The 27036-nt window shown below is 48.5% G+C and overlaps 3 protein-coding genes across 22 annotated transcripts in view; 1 reads left to right on the top strand and 2 right to left on the bottom strand.

Moving 5' to 3' along the window:
• The first annotated feature begins 38 nt into the window (after positions 1–38).
• On the top strand, positions 39–3410 carry SNX22 (sorting nexin 22). 3 transcript variants are annotated; one of them, XM_042941759.1, is made up of 7 exons: positions 39–205; positions 591–674; positions 1052–1156; positions 1670–1764; positions 2115–2147; positions 2405–2472; positions 2945–3410. In XM_042941759.1, the coding sequence occupies exons 1-7, from the start codon at positions 131–133 to the stop codon at positions 3064–3066; spliced, it is 582 nt and encodes a 193-aa protein (XP_042797693.1). In that variant the 5' UTR covers positions 39–130; the 3' UTR covers positions 3067–3410. The 3 variants fall into 3 exon arrangements, with proteins under 3 accessions (XP_042797693.1, XP_042797692.1, XP_042797694.1); XM_042941758.1 differs by having other exon boundaries at positions 2079–2147; XM_042941760.1 differs by lacking the exon at positions 591–674 and having other exon boundaries at positions 2079–2147.
• An 89-nt stretch (positions 3411–3499) lies between these two features.
• PPIB (peptidylprolyl isomerase B) lies at positions 3500–9452 on the bottom strand. Its single transcript, XM_042941757.1, has 5 exons — positions 9137–9452; positions 8275–8388; positions 7030–7123; positions 4435–4619; positions 3500–3873 (listed from the first exon to the last, which is right to left on the bottom strand). The coding sequence occupies exons 1-5, from the start codon at positions 9269–9271 to the stop codon at positions 3751–3753; spliced, it is 651 nt and encodes a 216-aa protein (XP_042797691.1). The 5' UTR covers positions 9272–9452; the 3' UTR covers positions 3500–3750.
• A 3075-nt stretch (positions 9453–12527) lies between these two features.
• Positions 12528–27036, bottom strand: part of CSNK1G1 (casein kinase 1 gamma 1) — a 175370-nt gene continuing 160861 nt past the window's right edge. For 8 of the 18 annotated variants that reach the window (XM_042941738.1, XM_042941734.1, XM_042941741.1 and 5 more), the window contains 2 exons: positions 26107–26213; positions 20151–20288 (listed from right to left, as the gene is read on the bottom strand). In XM_042941738.1, coding sequence (XP_042797672.1) covers positions 20189–20288; positions 26107–26213 — 207 coding nt within the window. In that variant the 3' untranslated portion in view covers positions 20151–20188. The other 10 variants (XM_042941754.1, XM_042941743.1, XM_042941749.1 and 7 more) reach the window with 6 other exon arrangements.

Here is a 27036-nt window from a genome sequence, read left to right as displayed (position 1 = left end):
GGCGGGGCCAGCTTGGGGCGGGGCCTGCGAGCCCGAGGAGGAGGGACCGGGCCCGCCGGGGTCCGTGATCTACGCCCGGAGAGTTCGCGCTCCGAGCGTTGCGCTCGGAGGGGCTCGAGCCGTGGCGCGGATGCTGGAAGTTCACATCCCGTCTGTGGGACCTGAGGCCGAGGATCCCAGGCAAAGCCCAGAGAAAGGCCACATGGTGAGCGGGGGGCAATGGATGGGAAGGTACGCGGGGACCCGCCGGACTCCCCCGCGCCGAATGTAGTGGGGACCCCGCGCCTGGGCTGGGGCGTCTGAGCGCGGCAGGTCAGGCCGTCAGAAGACGGCCTGCCGAGGGTCTCGGGCCGCTTGGATGTGCCAGCTCCGTGGACGGCGGTCCACGTTCACCAGGGACTGCAGGGAACTGAGGGGAGGCTCTGTCCTCCCCCTCTCCTAAACGTGTGAGGAGCGTGGGAGGGTCTCCGGAGAGTGGCGGGGTTCCTAGACCGCTTCGTGAGGGAGGGTGGGCGTGTTGCGGGCGCGGGTCCTGCTGAGCCCTCCTGCGGGGCCTCACGCGCACCTGGCCGCTCGCCCGCGCCCGCCAGGTGTTCCGAGTGGAAGTATTGTGCCGCGGGCGCAGGCACATCGTGCAGAGGCGCTACAGCGAGTTCCACGCGCTGCACAAGAGGGTGAGGCTCAGCCGCCGACTCACCGACCTCGGCCTGGTTCCTGCCCACCTCCTGGGAGACGAACTGCGGCCCCAGTCTCTGCCACCCCCGTTACCGCCCCAGTCCCTGTCCTGGGCACAGACCTCCCTGCGGGCTGCGGGGTGGGCGCAAAGGGGCAGGGTGCAGCCTGTACTATGGGTGCCAACGTGTGGCCGGCCAGACCTCGGGCGTTTGGGGGAGGAGGGTGCCGGGGCCTCTCTCCACCCTGTCCCAACCATCACTCATTAGGGTCTTGGAGGTGGGGTCGGGGAGGCCGGGGAGAGACTCTTGGCTAGGCCGAAGTGAGCTTGAGGGCTCAATCAGGATGCTTTGATGGCACCGCGGTAACCTCCTGGCAGATCAAGAAACTGTACAAAGTGCCCGACTTCCCCTCAAAACGCCTGCCCAACTGGAGGACCAGAGGACTGGAGCAGCGGCGGCAGGGCTTGGAGGCCTATATCCAGGTGTGCATGGGGTTCACTCTGCTGCCCCCCAGCCTGCTGGAGCAGAGGTGTGACCCAGAGGGAGAGGTGCGGGGGCACGGAATGAAGGAGACCCACATCTTAAGCATGTTATTTACTACCCCAAGCCTCAATTTTCTGAACAGTAATGGGTCCAAACAGCCCTTTCAGTACTGATAGAAGGGAATAAGGTAAACGGAGGCAGGTGGTTTCAGTTCACCGAAAGCTAGCTCTCTTCCCTCCAGGGTGAGAGCGTGTGCTACCCTCAGTGATGAGGATTTGGGTGGAGACCCCCCTCTTCCCCACACGGTGATGCCAGATTATAGGCCAGGTTGGCTTCCTGGGCATACGACCCATGTAGTTACTCAGGGCCCAGGGCTCAGAAGGGCCCAAACTTGGTTTAATGCTCTGCCCTGGCTTAGTCATTTGGGAAGGCCCCCATCGTTTCCATTTTGCACTGGGCTCTATGTTAAATAGCTGGGTCTGATTATAGGTTTCCTCTGTTCTCCTCCCCAGGGTGTCCTGTACCTGAACCAGGATGTGCCCAAGGAATTACTGGAATTCCTGAGCCTTCGGCACTTCTCCACAGACCCTAAGGCCAGCAACTGGGGGTGAGCACCTCTAGGGGCCATGGCCAGGCAAGAGAGAGGGGCCCTAGTGTTGAGGGGACAGGGGCTCCCTGAAGTAAGCAGCTGAGGCAAGGTTTTGGAGGCAAAGGCCTGATTCTTCCTTGAGATATGGCCTCCCTCATTAGCTTTCTTGCTCTGGGCAGAGGGACTGTTTTCAGGACCGTCTTGGTTTACCCCAGCTACCTCCGGAACTGAGCTTGTTACAAATAGAAGTAGTGGTCCCTTGGGAGGTGTGGTGCTGGGCTTGCGTGTCTCCACCCCTTCCTCACGCGCGCGTGCCTCCCCCCAACTCCTAGCCTGACAGCCGCTCACAGCGGGTCTCCTCTTTTCAGCGCCTTGGGGGAGTTCCTGCCCAAGAACAGCAGGCAAGTGGAAGCCCCACCCCCCCGCCCCCAATTCCCCGCCCGACTCAGGCTGCCCCCTAGTGGCCTTGTGCCTGCTGGTGTCTGGTCTCTCCCAGCAGTCCAGGTATCTCTGCTGGTGCCTCCTGAGACCACTTCTCACTCACCTTCCCTTTTTGGGTGCTTGGTGATCTTAATCCCTAGTCTCCACCTGATAGGAGACCCTGCCCCTGCCTCGCCTCTCCTTCCACTGTTATGACTCTCCTCCCCTATCCCCCCAGCTCTCAGCTCCACCACCGGCCTGTCATCAGCTTCTGCATGGATCCCTACGTTTGCATTCCATCCCCAGGTGAGGGGTGGGGGGATGGGCTCTGACGTATAATCTGTATTTAGGGCCTAGGTAGCAGGGTGGGAGTCAGGGGCGAACTTGCCATTTTTCAGCTCGGGACCCCCAGCCAATATCTCCCTCCTAATGCCCTCCTTTGGGCCAACTCCTATCCTGCTGCTCCTATAGCCTGCTTTGTATTCTCCTTCAGGAGGCAGACATGGTAAATAAACTTGGCTCTCCTGGTCTCCATTCTTCACCTGCTTGGCTTTACCAAGCTCTTATGAACAGGATGTGAGCCAGGAACGCCAAGGCCCCATTTGGGGTGGCCAACTGTTGTTACCTCTGGCCTTGGTGGGGACTCCTCCTCTTGAGGAGGGGGCTGAGCCTATGGGCGCAGGTGCTCTAGGAGCTGCAGGTCTGAGGCTGGGCCTGCTCTACATCAATTTCTCTGTGGTCTCCTACCCCTTCCTCCCTTTTTCCTTCTGTCCCACAGAGCCTCTGTCCAACATGGTGGTGAATGGCGTGCTCCAGGGCCTCTATGGCTTCAGCACCAGCTCCGCTAAAGCCCAGTCCGAGGCTCCCTGTCACCCTGCTCCTTTGCCACCGATGCCCTGACCAGCCCAGAGGTCTGTGGGCCACCTGCCAAGACAGGCATGTGCCCCAGTGTATGAGCCCCCTTCTCAGAGGCTGGGTCACCCTTGGCCTGGACCCAGGATTTAACCACCCCAGATGCCAGGGCAGGGACAACAGGGGATAAGGAATAAAGGGAGAAGTCCAATTTAGAGGTAGGCTTTGAAAAGAGACTGGTGTATTTCTTCACCTACCCCAGAAAGGGGCAGGAGACATGCAAAGGTTGAGGCACAGTAGTGGCAAAGGTTAGAAATGAGTAAAATCTCCTGCTTGAAATTTTGTAGGCAGTGTCTAGAGAAAGGGGTCAGACCGGAACCTCAGATGGGGACAGGCACCCCCTGCCCCAAGAGTCCCAGACATGCTGGGACAGAGACTTAAGCAGGTGTTAGAGGCCCAAGAACTCAGCCCACACTGGTTTAAAAAAAAAAACCACCTTTTTTTTTTTTTATTGGTCAGCATGGATAGGAGTTTGTTACAAAACCGGGCCTGGAGGCCTATGGAATGTGAGGTGAGGGGTCCACTCCGTCAGATGCCAGCACTAGGGCCAGTGCAGCATGGAGCCGTGTGGCGGGCCATCTTTACCCACCCACCCCACCCCACCCCACCCCCTCCCTGGAGGGCAACAGGGCTGCACAGATGGTGGCTCAAAGGGAAGAAGTCCCTGGGTCCCTACTCCTTGGCGATGGCAAAGGGCTTCTCCACCTCGATCTTGCCACAGTCTGCGATTGTCACATCCTTCAGGGGCTTGTCCCGACTGTCTGTCTTGGTGCTCTCCACCTTCCGCACTACCTCCTAGAAAGGAAGGCAGAAGCAGTAAAGCAGAGAGGTCAGGAGGTCCACCTCTCAAGGGAGACAGGCCTCACAATATGGCCAGGGAGGGATGAGATGCCCACATGAATAGCATGCCAAGCTCCAGGCACCAAAATCCTAATAGAAGCATAGCCAGGTGACAGGGCAGGGAGAACCCAGAAAATGCAATAGTTTTGATCCCTGAAGTACGAGCCAGGCTGAGCTAAAGGCAAGGAGGAAGAAAAAGGTGGTTGGGGAGTGGGCACCAAGTGGCTTCTCAGGGACATCATGTTAAGCCATGTCCTGTACAAGTCAGGGTGGTGCCTGCACATCACTGGGTGAAATGGAGGCACCTGTGCAGCCTCAACAGGCCTCCTCCAGAGCCTGTGCCTGGAGCTGGAAAAATTGAGAACTTAGGGGCATAGAGTAGTAGGGTAGTTCTTAATTCCCCCCAAGTTTGTAAACATGAACACTGGTGTGAATGTGGGTCCCCTTCTGGGAAAACGATAAAATATATGGTGCTCTCCTGATGAGAGCTGCCCAAGTTTAGCCCCTGAAACTCACCATGCCTTCCAGAACTTTGCCAAACACTACGTGCTTGCCATCTAGCCAGGCTGTCTTAACCGTAGTGATGAAGAACTGGGAGCCGTTGGTATCTTTGCCTGCATTGGCCATGCTCACCCAGCCAGGCCCGTAGTGTTTTAGCTTGAAGTTCTCATCAGGGAAGCGTTCACCATAGATGCTTTTACCTGGGAAGAAAGAGTAGGTCAGGGAGCTGGGTAGGCCCAAGCCAAGCAGATCTTTGTGGTGAGGATTCCAGGGACTCGACCTCTGTGCCAGGCCAGGCTCAAATGGATTATAAGGACATAAAAGCTGTGCTCTTCCTACCCTCTGGTCTTGGAGCCAAATCATGCTGACAGACCAAGTGGGGCATGATGCCAGGCCGATTTAGTGAACAGCTCACCTGATCGATTACTTTGAGAATAGACTTTACTGGCTTTTAAATAAGGCACAGATCAACAGCTACCCTTAGCTATGGCCTGAGAGGTCTGCCATAGGAACTTTGAGGGACTTTGGTGGAGAGAGGTGCTGTGCAGGGGACATGGGAGGGTAAGAGCTCTCCAGAAGAAGAGGACAGCTTTTGTTCCTAATGGCACAAAAGATACTGAGAGGAGGCGGGAGGGGCTGCCATTTGGGTTCTGGAAAATCAACAACCTCTTATTAATGAACACAAAATAAAAGCTGCCTGTCGATGTGTGTGGTGTGTCTTTCCGCGAGGGGTCCGAGGCCAGAGGGTAAATGACAGAGCTGGGCAGACCCCTATGCCATTTCAGAGCTCCTCCCTCAAGTTCTCAGAGATGCTTCCAGGAGAAATCCTGTCTTGTTTTACCCAACACCTTTTTTTTTTTTAATGTTTATTTTTGAGAGGGAAAGAGAGAATCCCAAGCAGGCTCCAGGCGGTTAGCATGCATCTCACAAACCATGAGATCATGACCTGAACCGAAATCAAGAGTCAAAGGCTTAACTGAGCCACCCAGGTGCCCCTACCCAACACCTTTCAGACTCACTTGCCTACAAAACTCCTTTTCCTTCCTCAGTACACCTTATTTTCACCCTGTGGTTCCAGAGGATGGACCCCACTTGGGAAGTGGTTCTGGACAGCTGTTCTTCAGGAGGTATTTCTGACTGTAGTAGGTGGGGAAGTCTGAACCTAAGAGTCGCTAGATGCTGACAGGGACATCTCACACCCAGGCTAGGGAGGAACCCTGCCCTCTGCAGTGACTCCTGGCTCGAGTGCTGGCTAAGATCAGAGTCCTCTTTGTAAATCTCGATCAACTGCAGGATTTCCCCACATCTATACTTCAGTCACTTTCCCAACACACATGGATTCCCAAACTCAGATGGGATAGCTTGAATTAAAGTTCAACATACTGTCGTCTTCCCCTCCAGACTTCAGTTACTCTTTTGACACCTTTTCCTTTGCACATTGTCCATATGGTTCCCACCCCCGTTAGCTGTGCATTCTTCCTCTGCACTCCTGCTACCCCCACTGCAGGTACAGCTAATGCTCAGAGCAGTAACGGAGTATGCTGGAGAACTCTTGTGAGCATCTTAAATGTATTAAAAACTGCCACCTCACCCTCCCTAAAACTCCTCTGTGACTGGGTCTTCCATTCAAGTCCTCTGTGGAACTTCATGCAGGACAAAGCCCAGGTTGCCAGGTCTGCCCTGGCCCACCACTCCGGGACCCCAGTGTGGCATGTGCTCTACTTCCATCCCCCGACCCCATTATTCAGCCAAGCTCCTGTGGCATAACATAGCTGGGTTCACCTTCGCCCTGCCTCTTTGTCCAAATTCTCCCCAGCCAGGACCCCAGTTCAAATCTTCCCTCATATTCACAAGGCCACTTCCTGATCAGCTTGGCCAGGAAGTGATTCCTCTGCTTGTTGGCACTTTGAAAATGGCCGGATTGATTTACCATAGGCCGGGCACCTACTACGCAGAACCCCCAACTCATCCCATTCTTTAGCAGTGAAAGCAAGTTGCTGTCCCCCTGATTTTTGCACCCAGCACCTACCATAAAGCCTGTCCCGACAGATATCTGTTGATGGGGTGAGGGGCAGCCTTAGTCTTGAGGGAAGAGTATGCTGGGCACCAAGTACGGTGAGCCCTCCCATGGGTTAGGTAAGTCCAGGCTATTTGTCTCTCTGTCCTATGTGTACAAGTAATGCAAAGGGGAGATTCAGTTGGCTCTTGCCAAGTGGTCTCTGGTGGGAGGGAGACTGCCAAGGGGAGCAGCTGCTCCCACCCCCACTGGGGCTTCCAAGGTTGCCCACTCAGGCTTTGCATGCATGACCCAGAATCACCCACATGGTACACTTTGCTTCCCTTCCCCCCAGGGGGTATTTAGAGAAAAGTCATCAACGCTGCAGGCCTTGATTGCCAGGTCTGTCAGCGGGGTAAGATCCACATGACCCCTCATTTCTCCTCTCATACTGGGTTCCCTGTACAAAGAAGGCTGCAGCTGGTCTCAATGCAGGTGCCAGTCCTGTCTCTGGACCTGGGTGAAAACGAGGCCTTGTCTACCCAACACAGCCCAGCTCTCCCCTGTGGGAAGCTGCATTAACAGATCCTATAGCCCAGACGACCTGAGGTTACCTCCAGTGCCATCTCCTCGGGTAAAGTCTCCACCCTGGATCATGAAGTCCTTGATCACACGATGGAATTTGCTGTCTTTGTAGCCAAATCCTTTCTAGAAAAGGGAATGAAAAGGTGAGAGGTGGCATGAGGCACAGGCAGATATTAAGTAGGCCCTGCAAGAGCCTAGCCCACAACTCATCATGGAAGAGACACCACTGCTGACCAGATTCATCATTCCATGTGCCACTGAGCGAACAGTTCCCACAGGCGAGGCATGGGACACACAGATCCAGGAGAGGGGCTAAGACTGCATATTCCTGTGCCTTTATATAATTCCCAGACTTTACACAATTCTACTTCACGTAATGTTTCCACCTTTCCCCTCTTTTTTTTTTTTTCTAATCATAGAAACAGATGCATGAAAACTGATCAAATCACATCAAAAAGTTACCTAATTCAATGGAAAGTTATAATAGGAACTTTTTTCCTTGATAATTTTTTAATTCCAGTATAAAAACATACAATGTTATATTAGTTTCAGGTATACAATATAGTGATTCAACAATTCTATACAGTATTCAGCACCCATTATGGTTAAGTGTACTCTTAATCCCCTTTGCCATTTCACCCGTCCCCCAACCCCAGCCCCTCTGGTAACCACCAGTTTGTTCTCTAGAGTTAAGAGGAATACAAACTTTCTTAAATGGGGCACTCCTGTTTCTTTAAAACCTGGGAAGCTCTGGGCCCTTCCCCCTTAAAAGAAAGTCCTGGTTGCTTTTCCTTGACTACTGAAATGTCTTAAAAATAAACAATTTTCTTGGGTGCCTGGGTGGCTCAGTCGGTTAGGTGTCCGACTTCAGCTCAGGTCACGATCTCGCGGTCCGTGAGTTCAAGCCCCGCATCGGGCTCTGGGCTGATGGCTCAGAGCCTGGAGCCTGCTTCCGATTCTGTCTCTCTCTCTCTCTCTCTCTGCCCCTCCCCCGTTCATGCTCTCTCTCTGTCCCAAAAATAAATAAACGTTAAAAAAATATAATAAACAATTTTCTCCAAAAAAAAAATCTATTTCTGAATTCGGTTTATAAAACCCACAAGATGCGATAATAGTGGTTCCCAGTACTATGGGTCGGCAGTACTCTGTGAGGGTACTCACAGGAGCAGTACTCCTGGTATAGTTGGGCCAGGCTATGCACTTCAGTTTCCTGCCAGCCCTACTTGCCAATTTCACTGCATTTGAGTTTGACTACCTCTGCTCTGGTCACTTACCTCTCCCGTGGCTAAGGCCACAAAATTGTCTACTGTTTTTGGAACAGTCTTTCCAAAGAGACCGATGACCACCCGGCCTATATCTTCATCTCCAATTCGCAGGTCGAAATACACCTAAGGAAGAACACCATTTCAAAGTCAGCCTTTTTAAAGGGGCCTTGTTAGGGAAGGGAGGGGCCAAGAAGCTACCATGAAGGTAGGAGAGAAGAGAGCGGTATTTTGAAAACAGTGATTCCGAACCTGATTTTGGTAGTGACAAAAACTCTACCATGAGAATCTAATGAAGACTCCAGACCCTTCTCCTAGAAAATGTGCTCTCCTTAAGATTATAGCGTGCCAAACCACCTTTAGTCTAAATAAATAATAAGCACAGATTCTAGAAATGAACATCCAAAAACCATAAAGAGGCGAGCCTAAGCTTGCCACGCACGTTTAAACTAGATTGTTGTGTTTTGTAATTGGAAGTGGGTAAAATCTGGCCCAAGTAAAGAAAGGATTCTGTTTGGCAGACGTGATCTTTCACCATTTCCCCAGCGCTGGACAGTATTTGCAAAAAGACTGCTCTGAGGCTGACAGTGGCAGCCCCAGCTGGACATGACCAGCGTCGGCTCCTGAATCACGGCAAGGGCTGGGGTGTTGGGGAGGAGCCGAGCATTCTCCGGTCTCAACGACCAGGACTGCATGGACGCCACGAGGCCACAGCCGAGAACCTAGGGAGAAGCTGAGCCAAAGTTGAGGACGCCTGGGCCTGAGCTCTGGGAGCCTAAATGCCTCGGACACCGCTAACCAGCGGCGCCGAAGCCGGAACCCGGGGGACGGAGGGTGGGCCTTGCCAGGAAGGTTGGGATAGGGGAAGACGGACCTTGACGGTGACTTTGGGCCCCTTCTTCTTCTCGTCGGCCGTGGAAGGACCTGGCAACAGCAGGAAGAAGACGGAGCCCACGATGAGGGCGGCGGCGAAGAGCAACTTCATGTTCCGCTCGGAGAGGCGCAGCATCCACCGGGCGAAGCGAGCGCGGCCCGGGCAGCCGAGAGCCGGAAGAGGGTGGGGACGCGTCAACGTGGGCACCGGCGCCTCCACCGAATGCGGCCGCGGGGGGGAACCGGGGCTCCTACCGGCCTCCTGGCAGGAGGCGGGCCCTGTTTCCCCCCTCTAGGTCGGCGCCGTGTAGTAGGTCCCCGTGGGGGGCGGAGCCCGCCTCGCGGACCCTGCTGGCTGAGACGCGGGCTCGTGGGTGGCTGCCACGTTACTGTGGCCTCATTGGCTCCCCCGCAAGCCAACGCCCACCCACGGGGAGAGGATCACTGAAGGCGGCACCGCCCGGCCCTGAAGAGCGCGCGGATTGGGTCTCTGAGGAGACTACAAGCCCCAGCATGTAGAGCGATGGGTCTCTTGACCGGCTCTGCCTTTGTGGGAGTGGAAATCTTTTGGAGGGTCAGTTTATGTTAGAAGTCGGTGGATAGCGGGAGAGAAGGCACTTGTTATTTTCCGAATTGGGCCAGTTAAGCATTAGCCACCATCAGTTTGGGTTTAAATATGGTAGCTTCCCCAAACTCGGGGCATGTTTGTGCTTACCCAGAACATGACCTTATACTGCTCCTTCTACTTGTCTTGTAAAACTTGCTTCAAACCCCTTTTTTACTTTGTCCATGTCACTATACTACCTGTTCTCTGGTTTTTACCGTGCTTACTGCTGTATGTATGAGTCAGTGCACGCTTTAATATTGTATACTCTGGTTCTTAACTTCCTTTCTTTGCCTATTTTTCCAAGTAACCGTTTTGTGTGCGTGTGAGCAACGGATTGTGTTGCACTGATTTTGTATATAACTCCGCCAACACTGCTGCAGGGCTGTATTCAACAAATTTTGGTTGCAGTAACGTCATACTTAGTACTGAGGTGGCAAATAATACCTATGAGACGGCCTGGGTTCAGGCGCCCCACTCAATGCTGTTTTTTTGTTTTTGTTTTTTAATGTTTATTTTTGATAGAACATGCGTGCGTGTGGCGGGGAGGGGCAGAGAGGAGGCAGAAGATCCTAAGCAGGCTGCTCGCTGTCAGGGCACAAGGCCCGACCCCCAGATCATGACCTGAACTGAAGTTGGTCACTTCAGTGATTGAGCCACCCAAGTGCCCTTAAAATCACTTTTCGAGGGGCGCCTGGGTGGCTTGGTTGGTTAAGCGTCCGACTTCGGCTCAGGTCATGATCTCGCGGTCGGTGAGTTCGAGCCCCGCGTAGGGCTCTGTGCTGACAGCTCAGAGCCTGGAGCCTGTTTCAGATTCTGTGTCTCCCTCTCTCTGTGACCCTCCCCCGTTCATGCTCTGTCTCTCTCTGTCTCAAAAATAAATAAACGTTAAAAAAAAAAAATCACTTTTCGAAGCTTAATATAGAAAGTCTTGGTCTTCACAGCCCAAATTCTAGGTAGGCACAGCTCCCTTTCAATTAGTTGAGCCCTGCAATTTGTTGTCTTTATGAGGTGCTGACCCAAGTTTGAGGTTATGCATGGCCACTGGCATTAATTTGTCCTTGCTTACACTGAGGTCACTGCAGTCAGGCTGCAAAGTTTCCACAGTTCTCTCATGTAAACACAAGTGATGTTTGCTGTTTCTAATCCTTACACCTCAATCCGGTAAAGGTTCTCCTAGGTAGAACTGTTGCACTGACAAAGTTGATCTTCTGATCCTCCAACCATTTTTTTGGTCAGGCCTCTTTCCCCACTCACTGGTCTCATGCCCTCCATAGCCATTGAGAAAAATGTTTACCAAACTATGTTTTTTCGAAGTAGCCTACACCTGAGGAGCTAATGCTAAAACACATAAAACCTGCCTCCTCCACACCTCCCCTCCACTTTTGAAAGAAAAAAAAGCTTGATGGATAAAATGCTCTCGGTGTGAAGTTTTTCTCTCATGATGATCTTAAGTGTCTTCTGCTTACTTGCCTACCCAGTGAAAAAACAAATCAAGTAGTAATTGAGTAGTAACAAAAAAGCTGGAACCAATCATGCCGATTGACAGTTACTTTGTGGCTATATATATATATATATATATATATATATATATATTTGTGATTTTATAATTGCACATCATAGTTTTATCCCCTGTGTAGATGTTCATTAGAAGAGCATTATAAAGCTATTCCAAAGCTGTTCCACAGAGTACATCCTAACTTCCTGATGTTCTACGACCTAAGAACCACAGGGATACAGGAACCAGTATGTGAGTGATGAATGTCCATGTTCTGCCAGGAATATTTAAAAAAAATTTTTTTTTAACGTTTATTTATTTTTGAGACAGAGAGAGACAGAGCATGAACGGGGGAGGGGCAGAGAGAGAGGGAGACACAGAATCAGAAGCAGGTTCCAGGCTCTGAGCCATCAGCCCAGAGCCCGACGCGGGGCTCGAACTCACGGACCACAAGATCGTGACCTGAGTTGTAGTCGGACACTTAACCGACTGAGCCACCCAGGTGCCCCAACTGCCAGGAATATTTAAAGTGACCAACAGGGGCCGCCTGGGTGACTCAGTCGGCTCAGGTCCTGATCCCAGGGTCATTAGAGCCCAGCATCGGGCTCTACACTCAGTGTGGAGCCTAAGATTTTCTTTCTCTCGGGGAGGGGGGGGTGGGGCACCTGGGTGGGTGGCTTAGTTGGTTGAGCATCCGACTTCCGCTCAGGTCATGATCTTGCGGCTCGTGAGTTCAAGCCTGGCATTGGGCTCTGTGCTGACAGCTCAGCCTGGAGCCTGTTTCAGATTCTGTGTCTCTCTGCCCCTCCCCTGCTCATTCTCTCTCAAAAATAAGCATTCAAAAAAGATTCTTTCCCCATCTGCCCCTCTCCCCAACTCATGCTCTCTCTAAAATTAAAAAAAAAATGGGGGCACCTGGGTGGCCCAGTTGGTTAAGCATCCAACTCTTGGGTTTTGAAAGTTTGTTGGGTTTGAGCCCTGCATGGGGCTCCATGCTGACAGGGGAGAGCCTGCTTGAGATTCTCTCTCTCTTCCTTTGCCCCTCCCCTGCTCATGCTCTGGTTCTCAAATCAACAAATAAACTTAGAAATAAATAAACAGAAATAAAGTGACCAGCAGGAGAGAGCAATGTTCAACCCAAAGGAATGAAGCAAGAATGCCAAAGTATCAAGCATTATTTTCATTCACTAGAGCCCTGAATCCTATCAAAGTAATCCTAGCTGGATTCTTAGTTACAAACGAGCCAGGGGAATTTAAAACCAGACAAACCAACCAACTAACCAAACAAAATTAGTCAAGAAAGGTAAGACATTTTATTTTACATACAAAAAGGGTGCAAACTGAGTTCTTTCCTCCCCAAATTAGGGAAGAGGTATACTTAAAGATCACATTTGTGTTTTTCCATGGTGCCCTAGGAAATGGGCTACTCTGAGATAACACATCAAGACCCATTTTCCGTTTTCTCCAAAGGCGGCTTACTTCCTCTGCAGAGGAGTTTTTCCTAATGGTGTACAAATCTCTCTCCCAGAGGAACCATTTCAAATACACTTGAAATAAACATTCATGTTAAAAAATACTACAAATTTCATTTTCACAGCTGAGCTTTGTGACCAGTGCCGGGGTTTATGAAACAACAACACATATCTAAAATAAAACAAAAAGTTAAAAAAAAAAAAAAAAGGCATTTAACAATAAATCAGACACATCCACACAGCATTTAAAACTGATTTCCACAGCTGATTTATACATTATCTAGTCTTAAAAAATTGCAATCAACATCCCAACATCTTTTTAAAAGTACAATGGGCAAAGATTAAAGAAACAGACAAAATAATAATATAATAAATTAGAGCATGTAATATATCCAATGGGAATTGATGAATCAACATTATTTTCCATTGGGGGGTTATAATATTTTTGGTTTCATCTCTATCTTTTCTGCTGTTTACTTTTCTGCTTGATAAATGGGGCTCATTCCCAGAGCCAGCCTGCTGTGACACTAGTTTGAGAAGCTCAATTGTTACTTGTTTACTTCCGAGGATATTCATAAACACATGGTCTCAGCAGCCTGGCCTGTGAGTCTTTATGGAAGTGAAATGCACAGATGAGACCACGTGCGCATGCACGCACATATACACACACACAGGCATACAAGCGCAACCACACACCCATCTGTAAATAGATTTCCCCCCAAAGAAATGGCTCATCTCTCCTGAGACATTCCTAACAGATTGATAAACCTCTTACAAAAGCTTTCAGTGCAAGGGCTGGCCTGGGATTTGGTCTGGAGCTCATGAAGAGGAACACTGAAAATGTCTCACCTGCCCTGAAAGAGGGGGTTTGCAGGGAAGAGGCAGTCAGAACAGCTGTTTTTCTGTGTGTCTTGTTGGGATGACTGCACTGTACCCCCCTTTATTACCAAGGATAACCCTCTGCTCTGAGACTCTGAAGGTGGTGATGGCACCGGAAATAAGATTGCGAGGAGTAAAAGAAAAGCGACAAAAGAAATTCTGTCCACAGAACTGAGGTTTCTTTATAACATCAAGTTTGGTAACAAAACTAGAAATATATGGAGTACATGTTCACTTTTTCCTTTGTAAGCTGATCTACAAATACTGGAGTGGACTTCCTGGTTGCTTTTTGAGGAAATTTGTCAACTACTACAGTCTATATCCAGGGAACCTACTTACTATTTTTGAATACAGTGGAGAAACCTATTCTTTTGCACTCAGTCACCTGCAAAAGGAGTTATGAGAAACATGTTTTTAAGACTGCTTAATTGATCAAAGACTTCCAAGATTTCTTATTTGTGGCTAAAACACTGCTCAAACTCTGCAAACCCTCAGAAGGGCCATAGTTTCCTCTCTTCTTTATTCAGAAACAAAGCCACCCCTCCGCTGCCTCCCTCCCCCCACCCCCAAAACAATAAAACCATAGGAATCCCATTTTGATTCCTGCCAACCCGTCATAGGGAAGACTGGGAATCACTGGCCATCAATTTCTAGACAGGGCTTTCCTGGAGGCCCGGAGTTGCCAAAACAAGAGCCCCCAAAACAAGTGCCTGGTGCTTATATATGGCCAATCCAGATGGGGTGCCTCGTTATCCTGGCTCCCTAAGGGTTGCTGGAATTCATCTGCCCACATTGGGGCAATGGCGGGGACAGTGGCAGTGGACTGGCAAAGGCAATGTTGGCTGTATGGCGCTGTAAGCTCCCAATCTGAGTAATTTGAGCCCTAATGTGGCTGACGCTGGAGACGACACTGTCAGGGCAATTCACTGGGAATGGAAAACTGGTTTCAGTATGAAAATGGAGGTGACTGGGACACACAGGAGGCATGTGGAATTGGGAGAGATGCATCAAAAGATCAAGTTCCTTTGAGATGCTTTCTATGCTGTCATGGAAGTACTTATTTTTGAGAAACATCAGCCATGCTTGCTGACAGGGGCAATTAATTCTATCTTTTGCATACAAAAAAGTTAAGGCTATGATCTTTAGTAACCAATCTGACATACATTTACCATCACTGCATATTTCTGACATTAAAGGAGGTTACTAACACGGAGAATCAACAATGAATATGCAATATCAGTGTCCATTTCCAGTGCACTAAGCTGGGATATAGAGGTGATGGACCCTCTTCTGGCTAATGGCAGAGGTGATTTCTTTGTACCTGGAATTCATGCAGATAAAACAGGCAAATCAACATTTCTACTGAAAAGCCCAGGATTCTGCTGTCCCCTGTTGCCTCTGCGTTCCAGAGTGAAATGGAGCTTTAATTGGAGGTTAGCCTAGTCACTTGACTTGTACCTTCTTAGACCCTGTTTACTTCTAGACAGACCCAATATAGCAGAATGTTCACTAAGGCTGTCAGAAAAGTACACTGGCTGCTGGCACACTGCCCACCCTTGCAGAGTCCAGAGTGAGACCACTGGGAAATGCCAAGGTGTGTGTAAGTGATCAACCTTTAGCTGCTTGATTGCACAGACATACGTCATCCTCTGGTCATAAGAGAAGGACCGCTTGTGCCTTGGTGGATTCCTGGCCTGCGTGACTTAATCTGCTCAGGATGCAATACCTGAGGACCGTAGGGCTTGGGAGACGTCCTCCTAATGGCATACTAGTAAGAATATTTTGAGTGAACGCTGCTAGTACTTACTGCTAACTCAGAAGCAACTGCACCAATCCCAAAGAAAAAGATCCTTAGGCACCATGCTGTGAAATGGAGAAAGTTCCAAAACTATAGTGAGTAGATTTGGGTGGGTGGTGGGTGGAGGGACTGCCCAACCTCAGGGACCCGGCTGAGGCACAGAACTAAGCAACTATAGCAACAGGGTTGAAGAGGGAGCCCTGATGTGCTGGTGGGGATGGAACTGATGGCCAAATTATTCCTTAGGTAGTCTTTTTATTTACTTAATTTTCAGGAAGATCACAATAGAATCTCTCAGAGGCCTGGGACCACCTTGGAGTGCTAATGGCCTTGGAAGAATCACCATTACCCTACATGCCAGAGGGACGTGGGGCTCTTTGCCTTTGTTATGAAAAGCAGATACCTAGTAAGAGATTTTGGGGGGGGGTGCAGAGAATGAGAACAGTGCATTAGGAAGGACCCCCCATAACTGCTTGGGTTTAACCCTTCAAGAGCTAGCCTTTAAAACATTTAAGACCAAAAAAAGTCACAAACTCAGCTGCAGGGGGGCTTGCCCTGAGCCAAGCTGGTCAATGCCTTTGCTTTTTTGTGGAAGCAGAGGTGGGAGGCACTTAGTGGGGTGTGGAGTGCCAGGATGCTAGAGGCTTTGTCACTACTTCCCCTTGCCATCCCTTGAGAGGCAAGGTTTTTTTCTACAGAGGGAAAAGGAAGCTAAAGTTTCTATACAGGAAGTTAGAGTTGCCCAAATGCCAATTGAGAAACTGTACATTTCTGTGATGGTGCCTTAACCACTAGGTATTATCAAGGAAGCAAACCTCAATATTCAAAACCCTTGTGGAAAAGGGATGTGACACTGTGTCTCCCAGCCACTCTGTTTTGTATACAGGAAAATTTCTTTTAAAGAAATGAAAGATTACAATCCTTACATGAGCTGAGCAGGTTTGAAGCCAGTAAAATGGTATTTCCTAGCCAAGGCCCGATGGAAGAGGTAAAGCCCAGTAACTCTGATCCATGCCACTGTTGCTATCTCTGCTCCATGTAAGATACATCAAGGGACTTGTCAGGAAATGCCAACTACCAGAAAGTATCCCCACATCCTCCAGTCCAAAACACGGCCCTCCATCTCAAGCCAGAGGCAATGATTTCGGAGTTCCCAAAACCACCAGACTAAGTCACCAGCCACTGTCCTCCTTGGTGAGTTAGCTCTCTCTACTCCCAGATACAAGGCCTTGTTCCCTGATGTAAGTGGTTCTTTCTCCTCTATCACATCTGGAAAGAGGTCACTGTTTACATAAGCCACTGAACTCAAATGAAAATTGAGCACAGTAAGATTAACTCCATACATTACTTTCCAAGCAGTGAACGAAGAACTGAGACTCTTCATGGTAGTAGATCAGGTGGCTAACCCACATGGGGAGGCAGACAGTGGACTGGGGAAAACACGCTCTAGGTACATGGCCATCTTATCTGGAAGCAGTCTATATCCAAATGAGAAGATAATTTCAGACCTTTCATTTCAGTATCCTTTCCCTTGGAATTTTCCAGCACCAGCCAATCTTATCTTCCTGTTCATACAGCCCCACGTGCTCAGTCCTAAGCATGCTGCTGTGGACCTGCTGGGAGATCTGCAGGTGCTTGGTTCCTGGTAAGGCAGGCCAGCCCAAATGCTATCACTCAGCTATCGGGGCAGACAGTACACAATGATTTTATTTCCTGGCCCTATGATGCCAAATCCTGAGGTTCTTCTGGCAGTTGGAAGGCGGGTTCACTTAGTCCTCCTCTTCTTGTCCACTAGTGGCAATATGGCGGTGGCCATTTCATCACTAATTTTGTCCCCCAAGTCACTAAGAAAGTCACATGGCTATTTAGTTGGAAGTCCCTGGCAGTGGAGGAAACTGGTATTTCCAATTTTTTTGTCACGCATCTCCTTCTCCTGGTCAGTCTGGCTTGGCTGGCTCATCCCATGTGCTGGAGAGCTAGGCGGTCCAAACTGTAGGCTGATGAGGTCAAGAGGCTCTGGTAGGGACATTCTTCAGCAGCTGAGAAGATGAATGAATATTCAAGTATGTTTCTTTGCCAACCTGAGTGTTTACTCAGAATGACAAGAGTTTGGCTTCTTCTCTTTTGGGTGCTGCAGACCCAACTTTTTCCATTGAGAATGTCCTCTGGACCCATGTTCTCTCTGAATGGCTTGGCTGGCCCCATCCTCCTCAAAACAGAAAAAAGTAAAACTCCCAATATAACCAGACACAATATGCATCTGCCATGTTTTTTGTTTAAAAAAAAAAACAAAACTAAAAGTGCAATAAAGTCAGTTTTTTCCTTTGCTCAGAACAATTTGCATTGTCCTACTACCGTCTGGAGAACAGAGCTCGCTTGTCAAGAGAGCGAAAAATGCCAACGCGCAGGGACAGTAGACTGCAGATTTCTCACAGCTTGTGTCCGACAGTGTAACTTGACAGGAGGGAGGGTGGCAAGAACCTGCACCCCGTGGCCAGCTGGGGATGGAGGCTGCAGAGGCACAGAGGACGGAGCCATACTGCCAGGCACACCTGGTAGGTGGAGAACGTTCTTCTCCTGCCAGGCCTGCCATCTTCCCCCTGCCTTCTTGACCGCACCCCCAGCCTCTTAAGCTCCTTCAGCAGACAAAGCCTTTAACTCACTAGCTTTTATGCTGGAGAGGGTTGAGGGTGGGGCAAGAACCGGGAGTAAACTACGGGAGGGAAGAGAATAGTAGTCCTTGAGTTTTTGTGAATGACACCTTCACTGTAAACAATAGGAAGGAGAGTCAACCAGGCAGCCCCGAGGGCAAGCAGTGGAGGAGCTGCAGCTCTGGGACCTGCTCAGAGCTGTAGGCAGGCGGGGATGGCCACTGACCCACTGGGCCCTGGCTGCCTGCACTGGCTCCTTCTGGGGGCATCTGTTTTCTTCTTTTTGGTTTGGACCTCCACCCTCCCCCATAGAGGAGTCCCTTCCAATGAAAAATGGCAGGAGCTGCGGGTGCAATTGAGTTAGAGTCCCCAGGGCCTGAGGACTCCTGGGAGGCACTGGTCACTTGTGGCGCTGGGCAGTCTTCTTCCTTTTCCTCTTAAAGAAACAGCAGCACCTGGAGTACAAGGAACATTGCAAGTCAGTGTGGAAGGCTTACAGCTTCAGACTTCTGCCTGCTTCTGCTTACTGCCCGGCGGGTGGGGGGCAGTTCCCCCCTGGCACCCACCCACAGGGCCACCCACACCCACCACCTACAGTGCACACACTGGAAGCAGTGGGCAGTGTCTGCCAGGAAAGCCAAAGGAAATAGCTACTTCATTTCAATCTGCTACCAAACTCAATCATCGAAATGATGCAGGCTAGGCAGGGTCCAAACAGGTGTTTTTTGGAAGGATGAAGGTTTATCATTGAATCCAGATATTTCATCTTTATCTGGAACCAAGGCTGGGGGCTCCTCAGGGCTGCCTAAGACTAGCCTGCATCGTCTGCCCCTTGATACAGAGGGCACAATAATTTAATGCAGCTTCAATGGCCAGTGGATATGGAGCTAAACTGAAACAAATGAATCCCCCACAAAATATGATTGCAATTTTAGCAGGATCACATGATGCTGCCAATGAAGGATTAAGGATTCTCTCCATCCCATACCCCCATCCCCACCCAGCTACCCGGAGCAAGCAGAAGGAGCCCTGACTCTTAATAAGTACTGCGAGCCTAGATCCCCTGACTGATATCAACACAGCCCACGTTTCATTCAGAAGGGACCAGTGCCACAGCCCAGGAGTTGACCAATGGCAAGCATATGGCTGCAGGGTCCTCGGCTTAGCTACTGAGACCGCTGCTGCCGTGCCAAACAAGGTTAGAGGACTAGCCCTGTGTACGGTGGAGGTTGGGGTCTGCTCCCTTCATCCGCCCTCCACGTGTTGCCCCTGGACAATAGCCACAGCTCCAGCACAGCCCTAGGCCCAAGCATCCCTTCCTTACTCCTGTCTCTGAAATAGGAAGCAGCTCTTGCTGAGGCATGACTAAGTCCAGAAGGGGGTGATGAGGGCTGTGGCATAGCTGGTGCATAAGACATGTCCTTTCCAGGAAGCTGACACATGGGAAATGAGAATGTGAGGGCCAGAAGGTGTGGATGAGTCAAAGATGCCAGATGGTGGAGGGGAGTCAAGCTGCAAACTTGTTGGACCCTTGAAAGGAAAGCTTTTCGGAGAAAACTCTGTCTGGTTCTCTTGCCTAAATCTCTGGGTTTAATGCCAGGGCTGTTCATATGAACATAAAGAACTGGTGCTTACTTCCCATTCTCCTAAGTTCTCCACTGTAGCTAAGATTCTCTCCTTTTTCAGCCAGGCTCCTTGGTATTTCAACACCCAATGGACAAGTTGTTAAAAATTTGGAGAAAGTTTCTTAGAATGTAGAAATAGACATTTATACAAGTAATGATAGCCTTTCCCCATATCTGAATGAATCAAACATGAAAATTTTAGAAATAGGACCTTCTTAAGAGGGTCTTTCAAAAGACTTTCTGAAGATAGGGTGCCTGGGTGGCTCAGTCGGTTAAGCATCCGACTTCAGTTCAGGTCATGATCTCACAGTCTGTGAGTTCGAGCCCCACATCAGGCTCCGTGCTGACAGCTCAGAGCCTGGAGCCTGCTTCGGATTCTGTGTCTCCCTCTCTCTCTGCCCCTCCCCCACTAGCACTCTGTCTCTGTCTCTCAAAAATAAATAACATTTAAAAAAATTAAAAAAAAAAAAAAGACTTGCCGAAGGTATCAATGACATTTATGCAACACTATTTTTTTCAAGTTTATTTATGTACTCTCTCCCCTCAACATAGGGCTTGAACTCAGGACCCCGAGGTCAAGAACCGCATGCTCTTCTGATGGAGCCAGCCATGAGTCCTGTAAAATACTAAATGGGTATGAATATAGTCACTAAACAAAGTGGCATGTGAATCTGGAGACTGAATAAACTCTTTGAAATAAAAATGACCAATGCTTCTGATTGTTTAAGACAGTCCTCTCCCCAGAGAAGATTTCAAGAAAAAAAAATGATCTTTTTCTATTATATATGCTTTAGAAAATGAACATTTTCCAAGTTGAAAGTCCTGATATTAATATTAAACAAGGCAAATTAAAACTCATGGGAGCACCAGTATTATACCAGAGTTCCCTATTCCCTGTTAACCATGATTTTCAGAGACATCATTAACATTTAAGTCAATTTCTATTCTTTTTTTTTTTTTGGAGGATGCTAAAATGAGGATTTTGTATTTTTAGTAAGTAAGAGCAATCACAAAGAAGTCTGAAATACTGTTTTGGTCCCTTTCAAACTACACTACTCACTTCTCTTTTACCTCCTTCGAGGCAAGTCCTAAGAACTAGTGTCTGCTCACAAGCACATCATAACCTGACTGCTGAGGCACATCATGCTGAATCTGCCTGACTGGAGGGCAATGTGCGCTACGGTTTAGAGCCCCGGATTAATTTTTGCTAGTTACTGTAGTTAAAGCTTCGGCAGCTTTTCATAGTTGTACCCAAAAGGAAACAGGCCCCACAATCTGCTTTTCGATTCTTTGGTTTCTGTGGTGACTACCAGCAATAGGACCTATTAACCTGGGTCAGACCCCAGACCAAGCCCACCTACTAACTCCACACAAATGTCTAACTCTCCAAAGAGAAGGAAGGTGAGTGATGAACCTTTCTTGTGTCGTAAATATTCTTCTAGTTGATTCTTTGATTGGATGACCAGAAATTCTTAGCATGCTGGAGTCAGAATCAATCCAGTCTCCCTACCCACAAGCCACCAAGTGCTCTTTCTCTAGACCTCTGAGCCATTACCGTTCCCACACTGCTCTCTTGCTATGTCCTGGCTCTCTCCCCTTTTGCTATTTCATTGCCAGGCTTCTCTTCTTTGGTGTACTTTTACATTCTTCCCTTGCTCTAATACCTGGCTCAAGCCCCACAGTATCCATGAAGTCTTTCTTGACCATTCCTGTCCACAGTGACCTCTTGAGGGACAATAACAAGTCTCCTGGAGACCTACTTGTCTTTTCCAGTATATATGTCTTATCTCTACAGCTAGACAGCACCTAAACTTTACGGAGTACCTAAGCTAGATGGTATCTAAGCTCTTGGGTAACCTACGCTTTTGGGGAACCCCCTAGAGTCCCAAGCAGAGTTGGAGGAGCACACAGTGGACCCTGTATTTGCAGTCAGGATTATGTGAGTGACATCTCACAGGAAAAAAATAGACTATGACAATGTCAGATTACACAGACATGTTTGCTAGATAAATAGGTCAAAGGTACTCCCCAGTACCATAAGACTACAAATTCTATTTCCATAAAACCTGACTTATCTTCCATATATCCCTATTCCTGGGGAAGCCCCATAGGCAACTTAGCTTAGACCAATGGGGCTCAGAAACTGGTGTCCAACCTAGTCACTGAAGACAAATAGAAACAAGGTAAACACAGAGTCCAGGAGGCTGTTATCACCACATAGAATATGACCCCACGCATGCAGACACTGTGGGGAAATTATAATTCCAGACTGCAACAGACCAACCAGTTCAGGAGCACCTGGAAGGTCACAGGCAACGTCTAAGAAGAGAGCTGGGGAGAGGGCTCTTTCTTGTATCAAGAATGTACTTGACTGAACGCAGATTCTTTAGGGCTCCCCCTTCCACTCAAGGAATCTTTTCCAGGAGTGGAAGAGAAGGGCTCCAATATCTCATTAGCCAGGTCAGCCCTTGGCCCACTAAATGTACTCTTACAGGGAAAAGAAAAGAAAAGAAGAGAAAAGACAAGACAATAAACGAAAAACAAACAGAAACCCCCAAAACAACAACAAAATGTCCATTTCTCCCCCCAAGAAGGAGCTCTTTTGGAGACTCATTCTACAGAAGGAAGAACCAGTTGAATCAAAAGAAAAGTCACAGATTTTTCCGAAGCAGCCAGTTAGAGACCAAACCACAGAATGGGGGATCATCTGGTGATAACTGCCCTTGGGGTTGTGAAGAATAATCTAAACAACTGATAGAGTAACCTTGTCCTCCTGCCTCTGTCCCTCTCTGTCTGATAATATCTGGTCTATTAATTTGGGAGACAATTCACTTGGCTAAAAATAGAAAGATAATTTTGGATACTGGGGATATTGTTTTGACAGGAGGAGACAGCAATGAGATGGGTTTGAAAGGAAAGAAGGAACAGATTAATTCCTGGGTGTAGGCCTGCCCCATCCCCACCTTGTGGATCTAGTTCCCCAGTCTGGGTGGTTATGGCACAAGGCGGCGTATGGAAGCCATTCAGTGTTCCTAAGGCATTTTGTTTGGCTTTGCCAATCCCAGCCTAGTCTGGTCCGCTCCCCTATCATGTGGACTGGAGAGAGGGACTCACCACAGGTTGAGCATTTTCAGGCAGCTATAGAGTGTGTAAAGAGAAAAACACAGAAAGGAAGAGAGAGAAAGAGAGAGATATTAGTCCACAGAGGTGAGATGGAAGCGACTCCCTGTGAGCCATGCAAACATGCAGTATGTGTTGGTGTTTCGTTTCTTCCTCTCTCGAGGTAGGGTGAGTAGGCCCAGGTCACTTGGCCCCCACCCTAAGATGGAAGGGGCAGGTGCCTGATAGAAGCATTGAGGAGGGAACTGGATCTCAGTGAGGGGTAAGGTAGAACAGAAAGAGTTGGTGGGAGCCCCACAGCGGGTTTTCCTGGGCAATTTCCGGGAAGATAGCACAAGAAAGAGGAAATGATTCTGCCTGTAAGAATTCAATCAAGCACCAAGTGAGCCATTTTGGTTCCCACACAAAGTCTTACTGTGCAATGTTAAGCTGACCTTCCAACTATTCTGAGGGAAAGACAAGTCCCTAGCCTTTCTATAAGTCCAACATGCCTAACCAAAGCAGCTGGCTGGCAGTTAGCTCTTCCTCTAGAGGAGGGAAAAGGCTTCGGCAACACTTTATTTTAGTAGGAGATGAATCAGAGCAAGGAGGGTCACTGCTCTGGACTAAGGTGTAACTGCCAGAGAAGGGCCAAAAATCCCATTCTTGTTAATTCTCAGGAGAAATGAGGTCCACATTTTCTAAGTTATAGCTAAAGTCAGTGAGTAAGCAAAAACTCCATAACAAAAATCAACCAAAAAGCTGCCTTGCCTTACCAATTATATTTAAACAAGGACATGTGTCCCACAGCCAGAAGAAAAGGGAAGTTAGATGTTCACTTTGTAGAAAGAACAAAAACCAAGACCCTGTTATTTCTCTCCTCCTTTATATAAAACAAGCTGGGTGAATCAAATGCTTGGAAATGAAGGTTTCACTTATCTCCTCAGTCTCTGGTTGAATCTTAATATAGGCAACAGCTCTCTTTTTCCCACAAGCAGGCTGCATGGACAAATGGCATCACAGCTGCGTGCAATGAGGGGTTGTTTGGGACGTCTCGTGCTTCTCTAGCTGTGACTTCTTCCCATGAAAATGAGCAGGTGGATTGATGGCTACCCCCTCCTTTCCTCCAAAACACATAGAAGGCCAAGAAAAAAACCACATGGCCCTGCCAGACAGTTCCCTGGGCAAGATGGATTGGTAGCTCATGAAATCACTAGGGGAATCAGCACACAAAATGCCCTAAGCTTTGAGCTTCTGGAGGACATCTGGTCAAATACACTTGCTCCCTTCTGGTCCATACATTTCAGAAGGCCCAAACCTAGAACTGGTGGCAGTCACAGTAGTCCTTTTTACTGAATGGGGAGACTCTGAACTCTCTTTATCCTAGAGTTTGGATCATACCAGAATAGAAGTCACCACATTGAAATCTCTTTGTGTGAACAGCCCCCTATTTTACACACAGGACACAAACACCACACTCACATACACAATCAGTGTACACATTTACCAAAGTCAAATGAGAGAAATGGGTTCAAAAGATAAACCTGTATAAGGCAAACAATAAGAACAAAACTCTTTGAATCTTGGTATTCACAGTACACTATTAAATCCAGAGCTAAACTTCTAGCCTTCAAAGTAATAGCCACAACATGAATTGGGAGTGAGGTAGGTGGGAATGGGTACAGCCATCTTTCAAGCCCAGACAATGTATGAATCAGAACGTGCCTAGTGCCCTGTTTCCCAACCTTGGCCACACATTTGAATCACCTGACTTTTAAAATTTCCTGATGCTCAAGCCATAATCCTAAATAAACCAGAATCTCTGGGGACAGGATTCAGTCATTTGCATTTTCTAACATACCCAGGTGTTTCCAAAGTGCAGCCAAGGTTGAGAACAGTGTGGATAAGAAGTACCATACTGTTTACTTTGGAGAATGAAGTTTTGTCATGGAAGCTGAAGAAACACTGTGAGTACCATTAAAATCTCCAAGGTCCCTGAGAATAGGGAGCATGTTTCCTTACTAAAAATGCTTTCCTCCCAGGATTAAAAACTCTCCCTGCCTTTCTTACTTACCAGAGCCCTATATAAACCAGGAGAGGAGCACCTAAAGCTGCCTATAGTCATCAGGGACTGAGTGACTCGTGCCTGTGAGAGATCATCCAAGTCGTCCTTGGGTGCTTTTTATCTACTGGGTAGGAATCCTCAAAGGATTCCTGTCCTTTCCAAGGAAAGGACCTCTTGGAAGCAAAGTGAACTCATCATATAGATGGGCAGGACAGCAGAGGGGTGGGTGGGGGTTGGGGGACAACCATAGAAAGTATAACTGGAGGGAAGAATGCAGGTCTTGACTGGCCTCCCACCACCTTACTCCCAGAGATGTAAGCATGTTCTGGCTTGTATTGAGGCCATCTGGGGGCTCAAGAGAGCACCTAGGACACAGGTATCACTATTAATATGTTGTCTGCCTCTGACAGGACCAGGATAGCCTGAATACTCTCATTAGAGGAAAGGTCATCTGTATCAGGCTTGGCAGCAGTTACTGATTTGTAAAGGACTTCTCTTTCCCTACCTCATGTCTTCTTGGGAGTTTAAATCTGGATCGGAATTTGGGATGGGGCAAAAAAGGGAAGAAGTGATAGAAACGCTGCTTCTGCAGCAGAATTGGCAATCATTTCCTGTTATACTCTATATGCTAAGAGTTTAACCACACGCTATGCAGAGAGCACCTGGGGGCTGGTGGTACAGGCAGGGCAACACGTTCACAGGCAAGAGAGGCAGAAAAGGAAGTAGAGTCACCTCCTTCCCATCTTGGGAACATTGTGATTTCCTCTCCTCCCAAGACTCTTTTACTCACAGGTGTAGAGACTATCTTGCCTGACTTATTGGAGTCTCTCGGAATCCAGAATCATTTTAAGTGAGAACAAAATGGCCCTGAAGCCCTCGCTCTAGGGCTGTACATGCAGAGTTGTTAGCCAAGAACCAGAAATCAAATGCTGTTCAGTGTGGCCCGTGATTTACATAAGCAGATTGTTTTCTGTATCCTGGAGGGACCCAAGAGGCTCATGACTACTATCTGTTCTAGCTCTTATACCATGATTCTTTTGGTTCACTAGGCCTTTTGCCTGATGTGGACTAGAACAATGTGATGGTCTTCCCAGAAATCACAGCTAAAGAAGGGCAGAAGCAGCCTTAGGGTACCATGCAAAAAATAAAATGGTCAAAGGAAGAAAGCTGAGGACACAAGCATGAGGAATCCAGTCTGAGATGAGCAGCACATGGAGAAGAAGAGACAAAGAAGATTTTTCAACCTAGGACTCAAGAGCCCCCTCGAAAGATGAACGTACTTAGCTTCCTCGACTACCTCCACCTCGGCGTGAGCTGTGATTGGTGCATTGGAGTGGGCTCCTGTGGGGTCATCGACATTCAGCTCTCCATTGGTTGAGCTAACCACCTGAAACAGAAAGACGGAGTGTGATAGACACCATGGCAATAGGGGCTTCCTGCCAGCACCAGAGAGGGTCTCTAAGGGAGTTTTAGTCTGCAGTTTAGGTACTGACCAGGCAGTGTCTGGAATGTTGGTTTTCCTGGGCTGAGGGTCCAAATGTCCTAATTTAGGTAAGGTTCCCAGCCCCACGTCATGTGAGAACACAAAATGCAATGATGTAATCCTGTAAGAACTTCCACACTGAATGCGTACTCTGTGTCAGTGCTCGGCTACACTGTGTGTAAATTTAATCTTCACAAAAAGCCTATGGAATAGGTCATATCACTGTCTTTAATTCTACTTCTCTCAGTTTATTATGCTATAATTATAAATAGACTCAGGGATGATGCTGAAAAAAAGTTCTAAAAAGGAAATCAAGAATGGGCATTAGAGATTATAAGCAATCACACTTCCCTTCAGAAATTTCTTCATGGCTTTGATCACTGGTTTGAAGTCACTCAAATAACAAGACTGCCACATCCTCTCTGGTGAGAGGACAAACGGTAAGGAAACACTCTTCCTTGGAAGACCAGTCTTATTTCAACAACCTTTATTTCAGGTTCAGTGTCATCCCATTTCTCACTGAAGGCTCACACTCCTGTCATCTGGTTAATATAGACCCGATCAGGCTTCTCTTGCTTGTGCAGCTGCTTCTGTCACCTGGTTTCATTTCCAGCACATGATTCCTGTTTATGTGGGTGCTGGGGAGTGGGAAAAGGGACCCCGCTGGACAAACCTCTCTGCTGTTAAAGACCCTGGCTGAAACATGAGAGAGAACCACAAAATAGGA

The sequence above is a fragment of the Panthera leo genome, chromosome B3 (assembly GCF_018350215.1).
Source record: "Panthera leo isolate Ple1 chromosome B3, P.leo_Ple1_pat1.1, whole genome shotgun sequence".
NCBI classification, from domain to species: domain Eukaryota; kingdom Metazoa; phylum Chordata; class Mammalia; order Carnivora; family Felidae; genus Panthera; species Panthera leo.
The sequence above is the reverse complement of the archived record's forward strand: the minus strand, read 5'-3'. Positions and strand labels throughout refer to the sequence as shown.

Excerpts from the sequence above, each read along its gene's own strand:
- SNX22 (XM_042941758.1), top strand. The coding sequence starts at position 131 with ATGCTGGAAGTTCACATCCCGTCTGTGGGACCTGAGGCCGAGGATCCC. Across the intron at positions 1,765-2,078 it reads CCTAAGGCCAGCAACTGGGG|CCTGACAGCCGCTCACAGCG; the intron begins GTGAGCACCTCT and ends CCCAACTCCTAG. Across the intron at positions 2,148-2,404 it reads TTCCTGCCCAAGAACAGCAG|CTCTCAGCTCCACCACCGGC; the intron begins GCAAGTGGAAGC and ends CTATCCCCCCAG.
- PPIB (XM_042941757.1), bottom strand. The coding sequence starts at position 9,271 with ATGCTGCGCCTCTCCGAGCGGAACATGAAGTTGCTCTTCGCCGCCGCC. Across the intron at positions 7,124-8,274 it reads TGGCCTTAGCCACGGGAGAG|AAAGGATTTGGCTACAAAGA; the intron begins GTAAGTGACCAG and ends TCCCTTTTCTAG. Across the intron at positions 4,620-7,029 it reads CCGAGGAGATGGCACTGGAG|GTAAAAGCATCTATGGTGAA; the intron begins GTAACCTCAGGT and ends CTTTCTTCCCAG.